Source organism: Poecilia latipinna, unplaced genomic scaffold, assembly GCF_001443285.1.
Source record: "Poecilia latipinna isolate Pla-1442-1.1 unplaced genomic scaffold, P_latipinna-1.0 Scaffold30, whole genome shotgun sequence".
Classification (NCBI taxonomy): domain Eukaryota; kingdom Metazoa; phylum Chordata; class Actinopteri; order Cyprinodontiformes; family Poeciliidae; genus Poecilia; species Poecilia latipinna.
This window is the reverse complement of record NW_015112646.1, coordinates 408,368-426,603: the sequence shown is the minus strand read 5'-3', so window position 1 is coordinate 426,603 and position 18,236 is coordinate 408,368. Positions and strand designations below refer to the sequence as shown.

The following is an 18,236-nucleotide window of genomic DNA, read 5'->3' as shown; positions in this document are numbered from 1 at the left end:
GAAGTTCACATTTTGGCAGTTCCACCGTGTTTCTGGGAGCTCACCTTGTGGGCCAATGATTCAAAAATACCCCAGAAAAGTTTGCGAGTCAAATGCAGCTCTTCCTCTGAGGCAACTCCAAAATTAGCCCAGCCATTTGGGAGGCAGTAATATTTCCAACAACGCTCATAGTGGCTGGTCAGTAGCTGCAGATCCAAGACAATAAAAGTGAAAAATGAAAACAAACAAAAAAAAAAAAACAATTTAAAACTCAACTTTTTTTTTTTTTTATCAAGAAAATAATCAAACGTCTTCACACCTTCAGTGGTCGTTTGGCATACTCATTTAGAATGGGCACGTCAAACACCAGGCGTCTCAGCAGGTGCTGAAGCATGGCCGGGCGCAGATTTCTGAAGGCAACACAAACAAAGCCTCCTTCAGGAACAAACCTAACAATGTTAGATGAACGAGAGAACAGCTATATTTTGTTTGAGGTGTTAGCTTACTTGCACAAAGCCATGAGGCACTCCTCTATGATGTCTCTCTGAGCCTTCGTAAAGGCTCGCCCTCGAGACAGCCTGTAGATCGTGTGCAACATGGAGTCTATCATTATGGCTCGGTGGTCACTGCCGGCAAACAGCGGCGCACACTTGGTGATGAGAGGCAGCACGGCAGTACACAGATAGCGGTTCAAAGCGAGAGCCATCTCTGTTGTGCTGAACGCGGCCTGTTGGAAATAAATCCCAGCTGTTACCTGGGATCCACACTGGGTACCGATTCCAGAAGACGTTTCTGACTCACTGTGTCCAGAGAGGCTGCCGCCCTCATGTCAGGTAAGAAGCCCACCTCCAGCACATGCAGCAGGAAATCCTGGTTGTCAATCCCATAAACTCTGTCCAGGAACAACACCATGGGGGCCTTGTGGTCTGGCACAAAACTGGCGGACATCTTTGGCTCTATGATGCTATTGTCTGAGAAAAGCATAAAGCATGTTTAATTCAAATGGCTGTATGATACACCGACAAAAAAACAAGTTATGAAAACAGTGAAATAAAACAACTCATTAATCTAGAAGTGATAGAAAACGACTACAGTTCCGGTTTGTTAATGGCATTAAAATAAGTAAATGGGTTTTCATGACTTTTGCTATTTTTCCTGCAGTCTGAATGGTCATTTTAAATCATTTACCTGATTCATGCATCATAACTGTGCACCAGATAAAGCCAGACATTGTAAATCAGGATGTAAACAAATGCTGAAATTATAAATATGAACTTCTGGAAGAAGTCTGTGTCACTGAAGAGAATCACATCGAAATCTTATCACTCCTGGTCTGACTACACACCCGCAAAGACTTCCCAGTCAGCGCTCTACAAAATACCACTGCTATTATTGGTGCTTTCTTTTTATTATCATCCTCTGTCTCGTTGTGATTGTGTGACGATGCTGTCATCTGCCCTTGCTGAATAAACTTTAAAAATGATGCATAAATGGCTCCATCCATGATTACTTCCTCTAACAATGCGCTGCTGTTTGACGCCTATGTTCCTCTAATGCAAATGCAGGTCGCTTTGGGGTCAGAAACCGTCCACACCAAAGTCTGACTGCACTCGCATTTAATTAGTGGTGCGTTATGCATGACTATGCATGATATTTATGTGTTTTTAGAAAATACAGTAAGTGACAGTATACAGCTAATTCACTTAACAGAATCGCTCTGTTAAACGAATTAGCAGCGTGCTTCTTTTAATGTCGTGTTTTAACATTTTACCTTTCCCCAAAGCAGGAATCTGAACAGGAAGACTGATGACTCCCACGAGATCCTCAATAGGAACCAGGGACCTCAGAATTGCCCTGATCCGAAGGGCTTCACCCTTTCCAGCTTGAATCAACTGTAAAGAACATATTTTGTTTACTGCTATATCCAATGTGTTATATAAATCCAGGATGAATGCTGTGATTCTGCTCATCTTACATGCATCTCTGGAGCACATCGTCCCAGTAGGTCAATGAGAGCAGAATAGAAGGACATGATGGCATTTCCGAGGTGCACACGATTCTCCTCCTGCTGCTCTTCTCCTCCAAACCTTCCAGGAATAAAGGAATACATTTTGTAATTTGTTCTTTAACTCAAAGTGAGAAGGACAGAGTTCTTTCTGAACCAACGCTGAGACCTCTTACATGGGAAAACGTCTGTCTTTTTTTATGCTGGGACCGTCTCTCGCGGGGTCCTCTGATATTTTGATGGCTTCCTCCACACCAGCCAGCAGACCGTTACCACCCTCGCCTCTCAAAGCCGGACCGAAGCACTCGGGTCTTCGAATGAGAAGACGCACAACAACGTTGGCATTCTCTTCCACGCTCTCTCCTAGAGGAATGAAAGTCATCTTACGTCTTGTTATTGTCACACAACAAAAGGAGAAGGCGAGGGTGCCTTTAAGTTCAATTTCAGAATTTAAATATTTGTTAAATTACCATTGACAAAAACAGCAAAACGAAGAAAGTCGAGGTATTTCTCTCCACCGCAGGGATTCCAACCGATGTCGGGGTAGCCTTTAGCCAGCAGCATGGGGCAGCTCTGAAGCCCACACCCAGCCAAGTATTTCACCACCTACAAAAATGTCAGCATTGACAGCTAAGCAAAGTGAATCTACTACTGTTTAGGGTGTCACAGCAATATTTTACCATTTCTAAATCCTGCTCCTGGAGAGCCAGTGCCAGCTCGTTGTTGTCGATGCAAGACGCCGCGGCCACATCCAACGGGGTCGAGCCGCGCATTCCTGAACAAACAGCACACCATGTTCAGCTCGGCTTCAGCAGCAAGAGTTGTAGAAGTGAACAGTGAAACAGTCACCAAGGCCAATGCCGCTGTTCTGCAGAAGGTAGCTGAGATGATCAAACATGGAACGCTGATTCTGGCGACTGATGCGGCAGAAGTAGCAGAGGAAACGGCAACAGTTTGTCACCACTCGAGGGAAGCGGATTTCCTGTTGAAAGATGGCGTGATCAAGTTGAGCTTAAGGATATTTAAGGTTATGGTTTTTACTTTCACATATCCCACAAAATGTTACTTTTTTAGCCTCGAGTCCCGTCGGTATTTAACCCAAACAAAGACGATGAAAATGAATACCTTTGAGTCTCCACCACCTAGCACGTTAACCATAACCTCCATGACAGTCTCATGCATCCCCAGAGCACGCATCAAGTTGGGGTGCTGGTAGAAAACCCTGTTACTCATGATGTTTCTAAGGAGCAGAAAATGATTGGATAAATGTCTTGTCACCTTCAGTTTTAACCAATGGCAAAAACCACAATCAAAACCTTTATCCACATACCCAATGCTTTGAATTATGAGCCTCTCCTCCTCTGGACCCATCTGCACGATAAGCAGGGAGCGGATCTGACCCAAGCACTCCAGGAGATCCATGGTGTCCTGTATCGACACCTCGTTGATGGTGTAAGCCTTGGGAAGGGCTCGCATCAGTTCACCGAGTCCGTCATACTGCCTGTGAAGGAGGCTGAACATCATGCGCACTAGCTCCGGGTTTTGGATGAATGACTCCTGGGCCCAGTGGATCATCGTGTGGGAAATGAGCTCCTGCAGTGTGCCTGGTAGAATCGGGAAAGGCGAACATACAACAAGGACAAAAAAAAATTTCAAAGATTAAATGGGAGATTCTCCTTCAAGTCACAGCTGCCTGAACAAAAAGGTATATATCCGTGTTGTAACGTCATGCGTGGCAGAGCGGAGTGACACAGCTCACTTGGTTTTTTATCTTCCTGCGGCTCAAGCTCCACCTCCACTTTTTTCTGCCGAAACTTTTTCACCCTTTCCAGCAAACGAAGCAGGCGCCCGCGAAGAGAATTGTCCACCTCCTCCTCCTGTTCTGCCTCATCGATATGAACACCTGCAAATTTTAGTTTGGAAATTAAGCACTGAACATTTTACTTGTTAGCCACGCGAAGAGGAAAGATTTAAAGGATCCATGTCCGACTGGGAGATAGCAGATTAAAACTGACCACAGTGTGTCAGAAGAGCGTTATGGAAAACCAGCAAGGATTCACGGACTTCATCGGGAACTGGACACTCTTCGTCATCAGGGCAATTTTTAAAGTTCATGAGCATGTTGACCTACACAAACAGCGCACAAGCAAATGGGAAGTCTTTGGAAAGAGATCAGCAAAATATGTAACAAAACATTATTTAATGTCGTCTAATCACAATCATATTTTTACTTCAAAATCTAAATAATAGGACAACCATTTTCCCCTCATCCTTTAACGTTAGATAAGTCTAGACTTTCAAATATTGAACAGGCTGATTTGATTTCAGACAGTGGGAAAACATTTTATACAGTGTATGTGGGTACCTGGTTTCAAAAAATCTGATTTAAAAAAGTAAAACCTAATCCATATTTGCTTGATTTTCTATTTGTTTGGGATGGAAGTTGCAGTTGTAGGTTCATATATGGTTTTCTTACTTGCTCCTGCGGCGGAGAGCGAAATTCACGGGTCTTTCGTGCGGTCTCTGCGGCCGACATGGTGAAGGCCATCATGAGCTCATTGTAGCGCTGCCTCTGGTTGGACTGTATCTGGGTGACGAACTTATCCGAGAAAGCAGCAATGGCCTCCACTCTGTGTCGTAGCTCGCAGTCACAGAAGTACTGCAACAGGGTGCACATCTAGAAAACAAAAGCAAGATGAGTTGCTAACATTGTTTAGAAACCTTTTTGGTGAAAAAAGTAGTAATACTAGTTTGTACCTGCAGTTTTACAGACTCTGGTAGTTTCATCTGAAAAAGTCCTTGTTCGAGGTGTTCCTCCTTAGACTCCCCACAGGTTTCCACTGGTTTCGTCTCTTTCTCCGTTTCCTCAGCTCCTTTCTCACCATTTATGAAATCTATTTCTCCTGCTTCCCCTTGGGCCACACCTAAATCTGTTTCCTCTAGTTCTTCCTCTTCCTCTATTTCTTCCTCATCATCGTAACCATAGTCTTCAAACTCCTCTTCCTCTTCTGCCTCAACCTCCTGCTCATCCTCTTTGACCGCTGCGACTTTTGATGGCTCCTCTTGTTTGTTCGCCTTTGACGGCTCCTCCAAAGGCTCCTCTGATTTTGAAGTATGAAAGACTGTGGGCTCAATCATTTTCAGGATGTGCGTGACGTCTTCATCGTCAAACACACCCATTATGAGGAGGGTGCTGATGAGCTTCAGGATTGGAACAAAGTGAAACTCAACGCTGCCTCCCACAGGGTCTCTCATGGCTTGACTTCCATCCTGGACAGCTTCGATCAGCATGTTCAGAGCCTTGGTCTTTAACACCTTTAAATGCAAGCAAATTAATGTATTTCTTTCTCTAGAGCGTTTCCATAAGGTATTGAAACGAGAAAATCTCACCTGTAAGGGGATGGTCGGACTCAGAGTGTAGATATCGGGATCTATCCCCACAAACCCAACGGAGGAGAAATGCAGTTTTGGACGGAGGCATGTGGTGAGGCCGACCCCGGGCAGAGCGTGAGACTTCACGGTGTAAAGAGTGATGCTGCGCGTGTGGTCCGTCATCGGAACTATGAATTCCTTATTCGTTCCGAGGCGATTGCGCTTAGCGGACTCAAGGTGCATGCTGATGAGGAGGTCGTAAAAGCCGCTCCTCATCGGTCCCGGCAGGTAGGTGCTCTCTATGGCGTAGAAAAGCTGAGATTCGTCCACGTGGCTGCACAGTGCGTGTGCCACCCGGTTGTTGCCCAGAGCGCACACAGAGCCATAGAGCTTCAGAGTGTGATAGTGGAACTTTAGCAAGTCCATTCGTTCAGACAGTTCCAGTATGTCTATGCACCTAAATAAAACACAGAGTCAGGTTTAACTAGAAAAAAACTTAAATAAATATATATTTTCTCTTTGGCATGCGGAGGGAAATATTTCTGACCGACTCTCCTCTGGGATGTGAAGGGCCATCATAATGAGCGGTTCCATACACTCCACCATCCAGCCGAGTCTTTCGCTGACACGGCCTGTCTCTGGAGCCAGGAAGTTGTTGGGCATTCGACTCCAGATCACTGGGGTTAGCATCTGGACGTCCAATCTGGGAGGGCACTGCGGAACTGGATTTTTGCGTTCACTCCGAAACATGGCCGCCGACAATGGCATGATGTTCTGGCAAAACGAGAAGGATCGATCACAACGTTGGTAAGGAAAACTTATTTGGACACAAGTCTGACCTTTGGTTGATCATTCTCTTTGCATCTTAATTGAGTAGAAATCCAAATTCGCCAGCCATGCGGGTTAAACATAAGAACCCCCAAAACATAAGGTAAACCTGAGTGCACTGGACTGCAGCTCTCTCAGGTGTGAAAGTCTTTGCTGCAGGGAAAAGAATCAGAGCTGGATCATTTCAGTAACAAGGCAGTTCAAAGTGCCATTTGTTGCCAAGTGAATAATACAAACTTATTCCTTATTTCATCCAAATTGCTCTATTGTAGAGAGGACTGCTGCCTTTAATCCTAACTGTTAAACACCAATTAGATTGATCACAACACTGCCTTATGTTTTTAGCAGAGGGGGAATGCAAAATAAAAATTTTGGGGGGTTTAAATCATCTTACAATGTCTTCATCCAAAAATGTACCCAGAGTGCTGCTTGGATTTATTCATTAAGTTCTGTTTGACATATGCAGCATAACAACTGAAGGTAAAATTTATTGTGGTATAAAATAGAACTCTGTGTGTGGAAAGCACATAATACCCCTCCTTTAAGCAATGCTTAAACCTTATTAATAAATGTTTTGCATAGTAACATAGATTTACACAAACTGAAGGCGAAAAGAGAGGTATCTTCTTCAGGTAAGACGTTGACTGGTGTTAACCTCTTATCCTGTGCAGCTGCAGTGTGGATAAAGGTTCGGTAACAGAGTAGGTCGTGGACGTTTACCTTGAGCTTGCCGAGTTCAAACTGAATCACATTCTGGTTGGAAGGCTGAACGAAGACGGCCGGGAAAAGCTTCGTGTTCGGCTCCACCTGAAAGCAGATGATGCTGCAGCTGACCGGGACTTCACGAGAACTTCAGCGTACCGAGGCAGAAGCCCACAAACCTGGTAGAAGGTGTTTATCTCTTTTCCGTTGGCGGTGAAAGTCATGAGTCCTGTGTCCAAATCAACGAGGCACCCAATCACAAAGTCCTCCTGACTGACGCGGGTTTGCTGGGAGTTGCCAAACTCTCCCCCCCACACCATGTAACAATTGCTGCGCTTTATGCTGCAGGAGGCAGACAAACCAAGAAGACTCAGGGGTTTTGGATCACGCTTTTTACATTTTTAGGGAAACAAACCCACCTGTCGTGAATGTTTCCTCTGTCGTCCCCAACAGTTACTGTTACGTTTCTCACTTTGCTGAGGTCAAAGTGAAGATCATACTGGTGATAGTCTGGTGTGACCCAGCCTACCCACACGCCCCCTGGTTCCTGTCCTGCGAATATTCGCACTGAGTAATAATACTGAAAAAGGACATGAGAAGCTTATTGGTTTATGCATATTATTCATGATTGTTGCAAAATAAACCTTCAATTTCAGATTTTAGAGTCTAAATTGAGTAATAGCCGTACAGTTGTGGTGTTCAGGATTATATCCATGTCATCCCTGTCATCTGGTACGACATCTTCCACTAAGCGAGGCAGAGTGGGAACGACAGGGGGTGGAGTTATTAATGCAGCCTTCTTTGCCTTAAAAAGGAATCTGTAAATGACAAAACCAGTTACTACGTGTATAGTACAAGCTGGTTCAAATGTTGAGACTGACAGAAATCTTTAACTGTTTTGATTCTTATAGCATTTTGCATTAAGTCTGGATTGCTATGAAAAATTATCATGTGAAATGCAATTATGTCAGGATTCAGGGTTGTTAGATTTTCAAGTTTCTCCAGTGTTTGTATTTTTTTTACTTTCTTGTTTTTATTCTTTCTTGTTCTTGTGTAAATAGTTTTTTCTCCATTACTGTTTATTGCCATATATCTTATGCCTGTTCCCCAGTTTGTGTTTTTCCTTCTCCTCTCCTCTTGCACCATCACGCTCTCTTTCTCCCTCAGCAAACTAAAGTATCAAATGTTAGAGAAAATTAACCTCTTTCGACCTGAAAACTTTTGGCTATAATTATATTTTATTAACATCCCAGCTGCATGCCAATCAAATTGTCCTCTCTGTCTCAGAATACTAAATAACCACATACCCTTTCTTCTTGGTTTTCTCAGTAGAGGCATCTTTCTCGTTCTCTCCATTTTTGATGGCCAGAGTCTCTTTAGGCACGGAGGGTTCCTTTTTATCATCTTCCTGTTCTTTGCGAGTGGCTGACTTCTTGAGTATTTCAAAGTCAGAGTTTGGGTCGACCTCCAAAACCTGGTCTTCGGGAATGGTCAGCGCCCGAGTTAGGAGCGTTGTCCCCGCAGGGACTTTAAAGGTCTCGTGAAATTCAATTGGTATGCTGACTCTGAAGAACAGCAAGTCGGTGTTGGCATTCTGAGACCCAAATGTCTTGTGAGTCACTTTGAGACAAGGGGGAGTGTCAACTGTCCCGTCAACACGCGATATCTAGAGAAAAGAAGAAGAAGTGGCATTTTGATGTGGAAAACTGATATTTAGAAATAATTTGAGAAAATCATTGTATTAGTACCTCAATATGTGGATGATCTGTAGGAGCAGTGATAAACTGGGGAAGGCTTTTACTGAACCACATGGTAATGTCTCGCTTCATGTTGATAGCAAATGGTTCGAATCCCTCTTGCAGGCCACAGATGGTAAAGTAACGAAGACTACTGACATTTTGACCCAGGTTGATTCTACCAACCTGCGACAGCCCCAGGCTGCACACGGGTATGAAACCTGTAAATGTTTAAAGCATGATCATCAGTGTCCATTTATTCGATTATTTCTGATCTGTTTTGGATCTGTACTTACCTTCCCCTATCTCAATGTCCTTAAAAGCCATTTCTGAGCCTGAGTCACTGATCAGCATTTCTCCATTGAGCGTGAACATGATGTTCATTTCTGTGAGGTCGATCATACAGCCCACCACATCACCAGACTGCCACTGGCGGCCAAATGGCTCATTTCCAATATGCCAACGTTGGGCCTAAAACAACGTCGACCAAGAGAATTTAGCATCACAAAGGGTCTATCCCACTTTCACAACCAAAGCGAGTCTGCATCCCACCTTGAAGCCATTGAAGACATAGGCCAACTCGTCAGCACCAAGTTCAGTATCCGCACGAACACAAGGCCGGGCCCAGCCCACTCTCATCTCTCCAACAGTCACAGCCTCAAACTCAAAGTACCATTTCCCCTGTGTGACGGCGTAAGATTTCTCGGCTCTGAACACTCTGATTTTATCGCCCCGGGAGCTGCCTGGTCCATGCCCGCCTAGAGTAAAAACGTGGCAGTAAAGAACATGCTACAACCAGGATTTAAAGGAATACTGATAGGGCTTATTCTGCCTTTAGAGGTTCACAAAAGAAAGTTTGTTAAAAAAAAAAAATAATAATAATTCTGATAAACAAGAAAGCATGGAGACAAGGCAAAATGGAAGGATTTCTATTCATGTAGCTGAAACAGCAGTGCAAACTTACTACTCTCCTGATCGGGTGGTTCTATGTTGTAGCCGTAGCCGATAAGAGTGCGAACTGCTGCACAAACTGTGTCTCTGTTGGTCTTTTTTGTCTTTTCATCCAGCAGGTTGTAGGGAACCAGACGGGGATTACGCTTGTTCAATATGTCCTATTTGAAAAAAGTCCAACTGAAGTTAAAACCAACTCAATTAAACAGTAAACACTGAAACGTTTTTACTACTCATTGTCACAGCATTTTTGCACGTAAAGAAGTTGATACCTGCACAATACTGTACGTCCAGCCCTGTCGAACCCGGTCTCTTGCCCACACGTTGTGTCCATTTTCTGCCAGTCTCTCCACTAGAGTGTTTTGATTTGGAGTCAGTTTGACATGACTGAGATCCAAGGGAGCTGGCTTGTATCCATTACTTTGCATGTAGCTAACAAGCAATGCATTGTGATATGAAGAGTGAGTGAATCTTTCAGACAGCTGTGGCATTTATCATTGAAATGAAACAATATTACATGGTAGCACACTCAAACGCCACATGTATAACATGTTGCAGCTCACGTTTTGGGGAGCTTGGTCCTTTTCAGATTTTCCTCTGCTTTTTCGTCTCCCATCCCCACATGACAGCCCAGAGCTAGCAGAGTCCTATTAAAGTAAACACAATACACATTAGACACAGGTCCTACACAGTTTTCATGTCAAACTTCCACAAATATACTCCTGGTTGCACTTTGGGCACCCCTGTTTTAGAGGCAACAATACATATCAAAGTCTGGTAATGGAGTTACATTTCCACATCTATTTCCTCTTCTGTTCTTGTTCAGGTTTCAGTATAATTAACATCATAGATTATGCTACTCCACACTAAGTAGGAGCTATCTTTAGAGGTGCCAAGGACTGTTGATTTAAACTTTTACGTACTTCAGTGTCTCTCCTGACATTGCTAAATTGTAGTTCTTCTCCGGCTCAGGTAAACTCTGGAAATCTACCAGGCAGGGGTGCATCTTCTTGTTGTCGTCACGAAACTTTAGAAAGAGAAAAGCACAAACATTTGCTTGGAGAAATAGCTTTTTGTTCCCAGCAACGTTTTCTCGACAAAATTAAAATAAAAAAAAATGTCAAATCCCGAAAACACTCACCAGTCCAAATGTCCACCCTTGTTCAATGCGATTTACGGCCCATAACTCATGACTGTTTTCCGCGAGTTTCTCTCGAATGCGCTCCAAATGGGGAGGAAGTACAATCTGAAAGAAGAAAATAAATTAATTGACTGAGACTAAAACCAAATGAATGTGATTTTAAGCAAAATGCAGTTTTGCTTAAAAAAACTGCATTTTAAGCAAACAAATGCTCAACAAGATTCCTAAAAATCTTTAGGAATTTTAGCAAAATTCCTAAAGATGAGCTAGATATTTGACTAAAACTAGAATTTATTCTCGACACCATACGCTTTGCAGGATTTACCTGAATTGTGTCCACTGGACAGGGAGTGAACGCCGTGTGAGACAGGGACTGGGTTGGACCGAGCAGGTTGCGAACATCATTAAAATCATGTTTATATTCCTTGATGGGCTCGATCCGCAATCGGTCCCTTGGCAGCACTGCCTCGTAACACGGTGCATAGCCTGGAGGGGGAAGAAACTTGAAATCCCCATGACGGCCCCCAAGAAGAAACCGTAGCCTTGTATTTGAAACAAAGAAACAAACGTTAGCTGTTTAAAATACTGAGCCGTGGGACAGGACAGATAGCGAAACTGAAAGAGTAAAAAGGCTTCAAAGTGCCGTACTTAACGCCTGCAGAAAAGCTGACAACTGGAAAGAAGAGGCCGTCGAGGTTGAAGTTCTCAAACATTCCCTGCACAGGGTGTCCGTTGATGCGAAAGGAGATGCTCGGCACACTTAGATCCAAACAGCAGCTGACCACGTCCTCTGCTGCCAGAATGTGTTGGCTGGGAGAAGCAACATGCCGTGGTACGCGCCCTACAAGTAAATGCACAATGAAAAACAAAAGAAACAAATTCACGGAAAGGGAGATGTTATGCTTAACCCACTCAGTTGGTGATTAGCCTATATTAAGAACTTACAGCATTTACTTACAGCATTTTCTTTCCTGTCAGTGAATGTTCCATATCAAAATGCTAACATGTTACTCAGATAGCAACAATTTTCAGTGTTGAAGTGGTAACTTAGGGAAGAAAACACATTAGCCATCTTAGATATTAGTAAGATGTCTAAAAAAGAACCTGAGGAAGCATGTAAGAGTTACATCTGCTTTAGATAATTAGTGCAGAAAGTCAAGACTTTTCCGCTGAAGGCAAACCGGCTGAGTGTTAAATGGTTCATCTGTGTGTGACACAGTTCAGCTGTGTTGTGCTCACACAGTTTTTGTAGTCTTGGTGGAAACTGACAACGTTTACCTCTCCCCTTGCTTGAAACTTGATTGTAACGTTTTCAGCTTTGCTCTAAATGTCAGAATTTAGACTCCAGCTGTTTCCATTAACATGAACACAAACCCCAGTTTTACTATTTATGGTCAAGCGATTGTTTGCTTTACCTGACCACAGGTGAAGCCCATCAAAGCCATAGGAGTAGAGGTCATCGCCGACCCCGTTACCCCCCCATCCTTCCCCTCCACCGGGGTAAGGACTGTAGCCCTCCGTCAGAGCCCAACCCACTCGCAGGTGACACGCCTGGGCGGTAATGAACGGCTCCACGTGATCCACCATCACCTCAAAGTACCACTTCTTATACTGAGTTGATCCTTCACAAGTTCCAAGGAAAATGTTGGGTCTCATGCTAAAGTATTAGAAAAAGGAAAATCAATTCAGATGAACTCTGCAGAGACAGGGGGCCGGGGGGGGGGATATTCGCTTGCATGAAATTACCCACCTGGTTACATAGTTAATAATGTTCGTTTGAAGAAGGAGGTCACGACCTGGAAGTAGGTTCTCTGTGATGAGATTCTGGTTAGATCTCACAGCCACGCCATTGCAAACACACAGGGAGCACAGCACATCCAAAACCTAGACAGAACAGGTTGTTAGAGGTCTGTCAGTAACACAGCCAACAGACCGACTGCTCTTAGAAACAGTCTAAACAAAATATTTTGAATTTACAAACCTTGTGGTTGCGCCCATGCTTGTCAAGGAGAGAGATAATCGATTTAATGTGATTCTCCTGAATAATATTCAACACTTCTGGACTCTCAATCAGAACACAGTACAACACCTCCAGAATTCCTGTCATGTAAATGAGAACATACAGAAGTTTAGGCTTTAGAAAAGACTTCAAGGTATTCAGAGACGTTTGTGAGTCATTCAAGAAATAATAATAATAAAAAAAAAGATTAACAATTTCTAAATAAAACCATCGGCTTTCATTTCTCTATATGTTTTATATAAAGAATGAGCTCAAACCAAACTATTCTGCCACTGATACCTGAAGATGCCTCCAAACGATCCAGCTTACTGACCAGCCAGTCCAGGTTGTCACAGAAAAGAGCACAGTTAGCGCGGTTCCCTCTGATCAAAGAAGCTTCAGGAAAGCGGATCAGCAAGAAATAAAATGAACGAAACAAAATCATCCCAAAATACGTTTATCGAATGTAACGTGCAGGACCTACCTAAAAGCTCATACAGTAAGTTCACGATCTCCTTCCACGACTCTGCAGCTTCCTCTCCAGCGTACTCTGAGAAGTGGGCTGCAGTGTTGTACACATTGAGCCGATCAATGCAGTCCAGAACCAGGGTAATCATCCCCTATGATAAGACAAGACATTTAATGACATTAAATCTGTCTCCAGCTAATTTCCACTGATTAAATCCTCATTAGGCTGGCCAACCTCCTCCTGGAAAAGGTTCTGTCTGTTCTTCAGGGAGCGAAGCTTGAACTGCTTGTCCTCGTGCTCCAGTTCCTCCTCAGGCGGTCGGAAGTAGAAGATGAGATCCTGCAGTGAGAGCACCACCGCGTCCATCGGCATAGACGGCGGATTAGCAGATTTGTTTTTCCCACTCAACGCATCCAAACCTCTGGAGGCGTGACACAAACATAAAGGGTAAAAAAGAAAATGCTCATCACCGGATAATAAAGAAACACATTCATAAAGGCTGAAAGGGAAGTAATGAAGTTACTTGATGAACTGGTTGAAGAGGCCTGTTGTGCTGTATATCATCCTGGCAGCTTGAGACTCTTCGGTCTGAGATCGAGCAACTGTGAGCGCGTCGTCCATGTGACCTTCTTTATGCAGTATGGCCTGAGAGACAAAGTCACGGACACTTAAAACCAGGCAAAAACCCAAAACGTAAACACATCACATCACTTTTAAGTCATTTAGGTGATTTTTCTACAAGCTTCTCAAAACTAAAGACTGACATTCTGGTTTGAAAAAGAAGCTCAAGCTCAGCCAAACTGGACGGAGAGCATCCGTGAAAATCTATTTTAAATTCTTGCCACTGATTCTCAATTGGATTTACGACTGGTTGCAGTCGAGGAGTCATGGTCCAGAGTGTTTGCATGAAGGATGCTTTCAGGTTATTGTCCTGCTGGATGGTGAACTCACTCCCCAGTCTCAAGTTCTTCCAGGATTGTCCTACATTTAGTTCCATTCATCTTCTCGTCAACTCCACTAAGCTTTACTGATTCAGCTGAAATCTTTTAACATTTTTTTTTATACTTCATCCTTATTTGCTACTTTTTATTTTACCGACAATCCCTAAAAACACGCAGATTTTGTGGTTAAAACGTGACAAAATGTGGAAAAACATGGAATAGTATGAATGTTCTCAGGAATATTTAAAATGTTAATAAACGTAAGAAAAGTGAGTGGAAGTCAGTCCCAGTGGGAACACAATTTAGAATATCGAAATCACATTTGACTCAAATATGGAGAAACATAACAAAAATATCTAAATCTTGTACACTGCTTCAAAACCACTTTTAGAAACTCTTACATTTAGCCCCCCAAACTTGACATGTTTTACCTTTCTTTTCAGAGGTCCTAGACGAGCAGATTTGGCATCGACAGCAGCATATGTGAGCCAAAGGCCAGACGAAACGTGCTGTACAAAACACATAGACTCCCCGTACTTAATCTCCGGTATCCCCATGCCTTCCACATCCCGCTTCTGCGCCACTTCAATTTTTTCCTTTAAATGGAAAAAAAAAAAAAAAAAGTTTTGTTTCCTTATGTGTACATCTTAAATTCTAATCTAGACAAGTTAAAATAAACCCGACAGCTGGTCGAGCAAAGACCTTAGAAATTCTGAAGCAGAAAGCAGACATCTTGGAGTTGGCTTTCTCTGGGTCTACCAACAGAAGTCCCTTCTCCTCGTCGAGGAACAAATATCGCCCCGTTGTTATGTGGCGTACCCGGAAAGACTGTCCCCATTTGATGTGGCCTCCACTCCACCTGTAAAAATGCAAAAGTAAGTCCGCAAAATAAGTCTTTCCAGTTAATGTTGGAAAGAAAGAACGGGGAAGATACCCACCCGATTCGCAGTGGCTCCAGTCTCCATAAGGATCGAGCATGACTGCAAACGGCACCACCTTCATAATGGGCAACTCTGGGATATGGAGAATAATATTCCGATCAATTTGGACATTTCCAGATGGTGAACTGACAAGCTGATTAAATTCCCAACAAGGTAGGGGGGGGAGGGGGAAAGATCTAACAAAACAAGGCAACAGCCACCTGCGTTGGTCATCCCCCTGATCTGCACATGGGATGGCCAGACACTCGTCCATATGACCGTGAAAGAGTCTGAGCACATATCCTCCGATCAGAAAACCTGGAAGACGACAGTTTCTTTTTATAACAGAATGTCAGTCTCCTGGAGCAGAACTAATTTTGGGGGAACTGCAGACCTTCGGCGAGCTCACAGCCAGACATCACAGGAGTCATGGTCCAGAGTGTTTGCATGAAGGATGCATCTACCATTAGGTCACCACTTGCATAGGAAAGGTGCTGGACATAGCAAGGTTTTTAAAATTAGTAACATTCATTATCAAAAAAAGCATCATTTAATAGTAATGCAATTATAATTACCAGGTATCTCTCTGAAGAAACACTGACAAGAATGAGGTCATCTCCCACCCTGACCTTTTCACCCTCTGATCTTTGCTTGGAGGCTGGATGTATGGTCCACCAGCAGGCCTCTCCTGCAACACATAAATTGAATATTTTCTCCCCCCTACAAATCATATGTGTGTTGTTCACGCTTAGTAGTAAAGTCACCTGTGGCGTCTTCCTGCAAGCCCACATCGAAGGCCAGCTTGTCAGTCAACGACCGAGATGTAGTCAGACAGCTCAAGTACTATGGTGTAAATACGAGACAACAAATTAAGAATGTGGAATAACGTGGATTCCATTTAATAACAATTAAATGCTATCAGTTGGATTTAAACACAAATCTCTCCAAAGTGGAAGTAATTTGCTGTTCTGTATTCTTGATTTAACTGGATCACAGGTGATACGGTTTGAGTATGACTTCAGTAGTACTGCATTAACATTAATTTGATTTATTTCATCTGAATCAGATGTCATTTGGATATGAATTATGCTTTTTTGTCTTGACATGGTATGTGTTGCTAATTGGCACTACATAAACTAAATGAGGTGAAATGCCATAGTATTATGATGCCTACCTGCTGTTAAGTGTAGGCAAGCAGAATGAATACACTGTGCTCACCATGTTGGAGTGAGTGTGTTTCAGGAGAATGGCGTGTCCATACAGAAGAGTTCGACTACCTCCACCTTGTGATGACTGAAGAAAATGAGAAAAGGAGGCTGATGAGTTCATAGCACGTTTATGCAGAGACTTAAAAACAGCTGCGTCTTTATAATTGTGTTGCCACGCAGTGATTGAGGGTCAAAGTAAATACATTATCAGAGTAACAAAATAAAATATGCCAATGAAAGTGCTACGAGATATGTCCCGAAAGGCGGCACTTACCCATTTGTCCAAATCAACCGCCTCCAGTCATCAGGTTCAGGATTTGATGGGTAAAACAGAAACGATACATTTAACTTAAGTGAGTAAGCGTTGCTTATTAAGCATATGCACGCCAATTAAAGGGAATTGCATTTTAAAACTATGGTTGATTGTGCAGTACCTCATCCACAGAGGAGTTAGACAGCATCTCTTGCAATGCTCGCACGGACAAAGACTGCTCCAAAATGAAACAGCAAATTGCAAGGTCTGGTGGGACATTCTGAGAAAAAAAAACATAACCAGTGAGCGGTGACAGTCAGAGGGAACAGCGAATCAGAAAGCAATGAATCTTGTGTCTGCGGTGTACCTGAGCATTTGATGTGGTCTCCAGGAAACACAGCCGATTCCCAAACCCTTCACATGACAGACAGAGTTTGATCTGCTCCTTGAGAATGGACGCAGTGCACTGCAGCACCACTTGATCATCCTAGAAAGAGGAAAAGTAAAATGCATTTTTGCTTGAAACATGTGAGCTGCAAATTTACCAGACAAGAAAGTCAAACAGAAACTTCATCTTTTGGACAGATCCTCTGTATTCCCCTGTTAACCTTAACTCATTTGCTACACACACACACACACACACACACCATTTTTCCAATATGTTTTCTTCATTGTAGTCGTTCTAGTGTGAAGCTTCATCTCCAAAGTCTGGCTTTCTTTAACGTTGCAACATATTCTACTCTCAGAATGTGACTTTTTCAATCATTATTTCATGATGTCATGATATTGTTACCATTCACTGGCAGAGCTTCGACTTTGGACTATTCCAAGCTGAAGGTCAAAGTTTGAATCACTCTGTAATTGTTTTGTAGCTTCAAATATTAGATGACTGTGTCATAATTACGAATTGATTACTGGATGCAATGATTGTGTAGTTCATGTTTAGAGTGTTGATATGGTTTCTAATGATAGTTTTCATGTTTAAGGCACTTTAACGTGTTGTTTTGGAAGGGTGCGGGAAATTCTAAGGCCTTGTGCAGAAACATTTTGTCCTTGGTGAGATTGAGTTGAGGATTGTCGCTCAAGGGACCGACACTCTTTGCCTGCACATCATTCCTGAAATGCGTTCTGATATTACTTGCACCCCATATCCCATTCATCGCTCTTCCTATTTAGAGCAACATTACAGATGTGTCTTGATCTTTCGGGAACAGAGAGACATGCTTAAATGTGACTATTGAGCTGCATGTCGGAGATGGGTGCAAGCTTTGGATTTATCAAGACAGTCGAGTCGAGTCTGATCACTGAGTTCTGGCATGAATAGAAACTCTTGAGAAGTTGCATTTCCTTTTCATCCATTTGGTAACTTCCTGTAACTAAATTCAACAAGTAATCATTTTTTATCCACTGTGATGCTGTGAAAAAGCTCTGGCAAGGATCTAAATAAAAAAAAAAAAAAAAAAAAAAAAATGTGAAGCTGTCAGATAACTGCTAGGGCAGCTCCTTGATCCATTGCTGCCCAAAGTGAAGAGATCCACCACTGCCAACGGGTAGCGACTTTTAAGCATTTTAGCTATTGGTTTTTTAAAAACATATTCAGCATATTCAAATTAATGATGGGATTTTATCTGGAGCAGCTTTCAATATCGCTTTCAATATCTATCTATCTATCTATCTATCTATCTATCTATCTATCTATCTATCTATCTATCTATCTATCTATCTATCTATC

The 18,236-nt window shown here is 42.9% G+C and overlaps 1 protein-coding gene across 2 annotated transcripts in view; it reads right to left on the bottom strand.

Annotated features, from left to right (window-relative positions):
• Positions 1–18,236, bottom strand: part of LOC106952220 (ryanodine receptor 1-like) — a 54,640-nt gene that overhangs the window by 30,042 nt on the left and 6,362 nt on the right. For both annotated transcript variants that reach the window (XM_015040209.1, XM_015040219.1), the window contains exons 2-52: positions 16,872–16,991; positions 16,686–16,784; positions 16,526–16,546; positions 16,262–16,336; positions 15,808–15,886; positions 15,619–15,731; positions 15,438–15,537; positions 15,265–15,361; positions 15,062–15,136; positions 14,826–14,982; positions 14,555–14,719; positions 13,706–13,827; positions 13,417–13,603; positions 13,198–13,333; positions 13,014–13,109; positions 12,696–12,814; positions 12,465–12,598; positions 12,130–12,371; positions 11,363–11,555; positions 11,040–11,256; positions 10,715–10,819; positions 10,497–10,600; positions 10,137–10,220; positions 9,846–10,005; positions 9,587–9,734; positions 9,175–9,380; positions 8,919–9,093; positions 8,635–8,843; positions 8,194–8,552; positions 7,575–7,704; positions 7,306–7,466; positions 7,066–7,228; positions 6,905–6,991; positions 5,904–6,130; positions 5,375–5,813; positions 4,742–5,299; positions 4,461–4,661; positions 4,000–4,111; positions 3,744–3,887; positions 3,315–3,588; positions 3,110–3,224; positions 2,834–2,966; positions 2,665–2,759; positions 2,455–2,590; positions 2,161–2,347; positions 1,955–2,066; positions 1,751–1,871; positions 781–950; positions 486–706; positions 299–389; positions 45–185 (exon numbers count right to left, since the gene is read on the bottom strand). In XM_015040209.1, the coding sequence (XP_014895695.1) occupies positions 45–185; positions 299–389; positions 486–706; positions 781–950; positions 1,751–1,871; positions 1,955–2,066; positions 2,161–2,347; positions 2,455–2,590; positions 2,665–2,759; positions 2,834–2,966; positions 3,110–3,224; positions 3,315–3,588; positions 3,744–3,887; positions 4,000–4,111; positions 4,461–4,661; positions 4,742–5,299; positions 5,375–5,813; positions 5,904–6,130; positions 6,905–6,991; positions 7,066–7,228; positions 7,306–7,466; positions 7,575–7,704; positions 8,194–8,552; positions 8,635–8,843; positions 8,919–9,093; positions 9,175–9,380; positions 9,587–9,734; positions 9,846–10,005; positions 10,137–10,220; positions 10,497–10,600; positions 10,715–10,819; positions 11,040–11,256; positions 11,363–11,555; positions 12,130–12,371; positions 12,465–12,598; positions 12,696–12,814; positions 13,014–13,109; positions 13,198–13,333; positions 13,417–13,603; positions 13,706–13,827; positions 14,555–14,719; positions 14,826–14,982; positions 15,062–15,136; positions 15,265–15,361; positions 15,438–15,537; positions 15,619–15,731; positions 15,808–15,886; positions 16,262–16,336; positions 16,526–16,546; positions 16,686–16,784; positions 16,872–16,991 (8,115 nt within the window). The remainder of the gene's footprint in view (positions 1–44; positions 186–298; positions 390–485; positions 707–780; positions 951–1,750; positions 1,872–1,954; positions 2,067–2,160; positions 2,348–2,454; positions 2,591–2,664; positions 2,760–2,833; positions 2,967–3,109; positions 3,225–3,314; positions 3,589–3,743; positions 3,888–3,999; positions 4,112–4,460; positions 4,662–4,741; positions 5,300–5,374; positions 5,814–5,903; positions 6,131–6,904; positions 6,992–7,065; positions 7,229–7,305; positions 7,467–7,574; positions 7,705–8,193; positions 8,553–8,634; positions 8,844–8,918; positions 9,094–9,174; positions 9,381–9,586; positions 9,735–9,845; positions 10,006–10,136; positions 10,221–10,496; positions 10,601–10,714; positions 10,820–11,039; positions 11,257–11,362; positions 11,556–12,129; positions 12,372–12,464; positions 12,599–12,695; positions 12,815–13,013; positions 13,110–13,197; positions 13,334–13,416; positions 13,604–13,705; positions 13,828–14,554; positions 14,720–14,825; positions 14,983–15,061; positions 15,137–15,264; positions 15,362–15,437; positions 15,538–15,618; positions 15,732–15,807; positions 15,887–16,261; positions 16,337–16,525; positions 16,547–16,685; positions 16,785–16,871; positions 16,992–18,236) is intronic.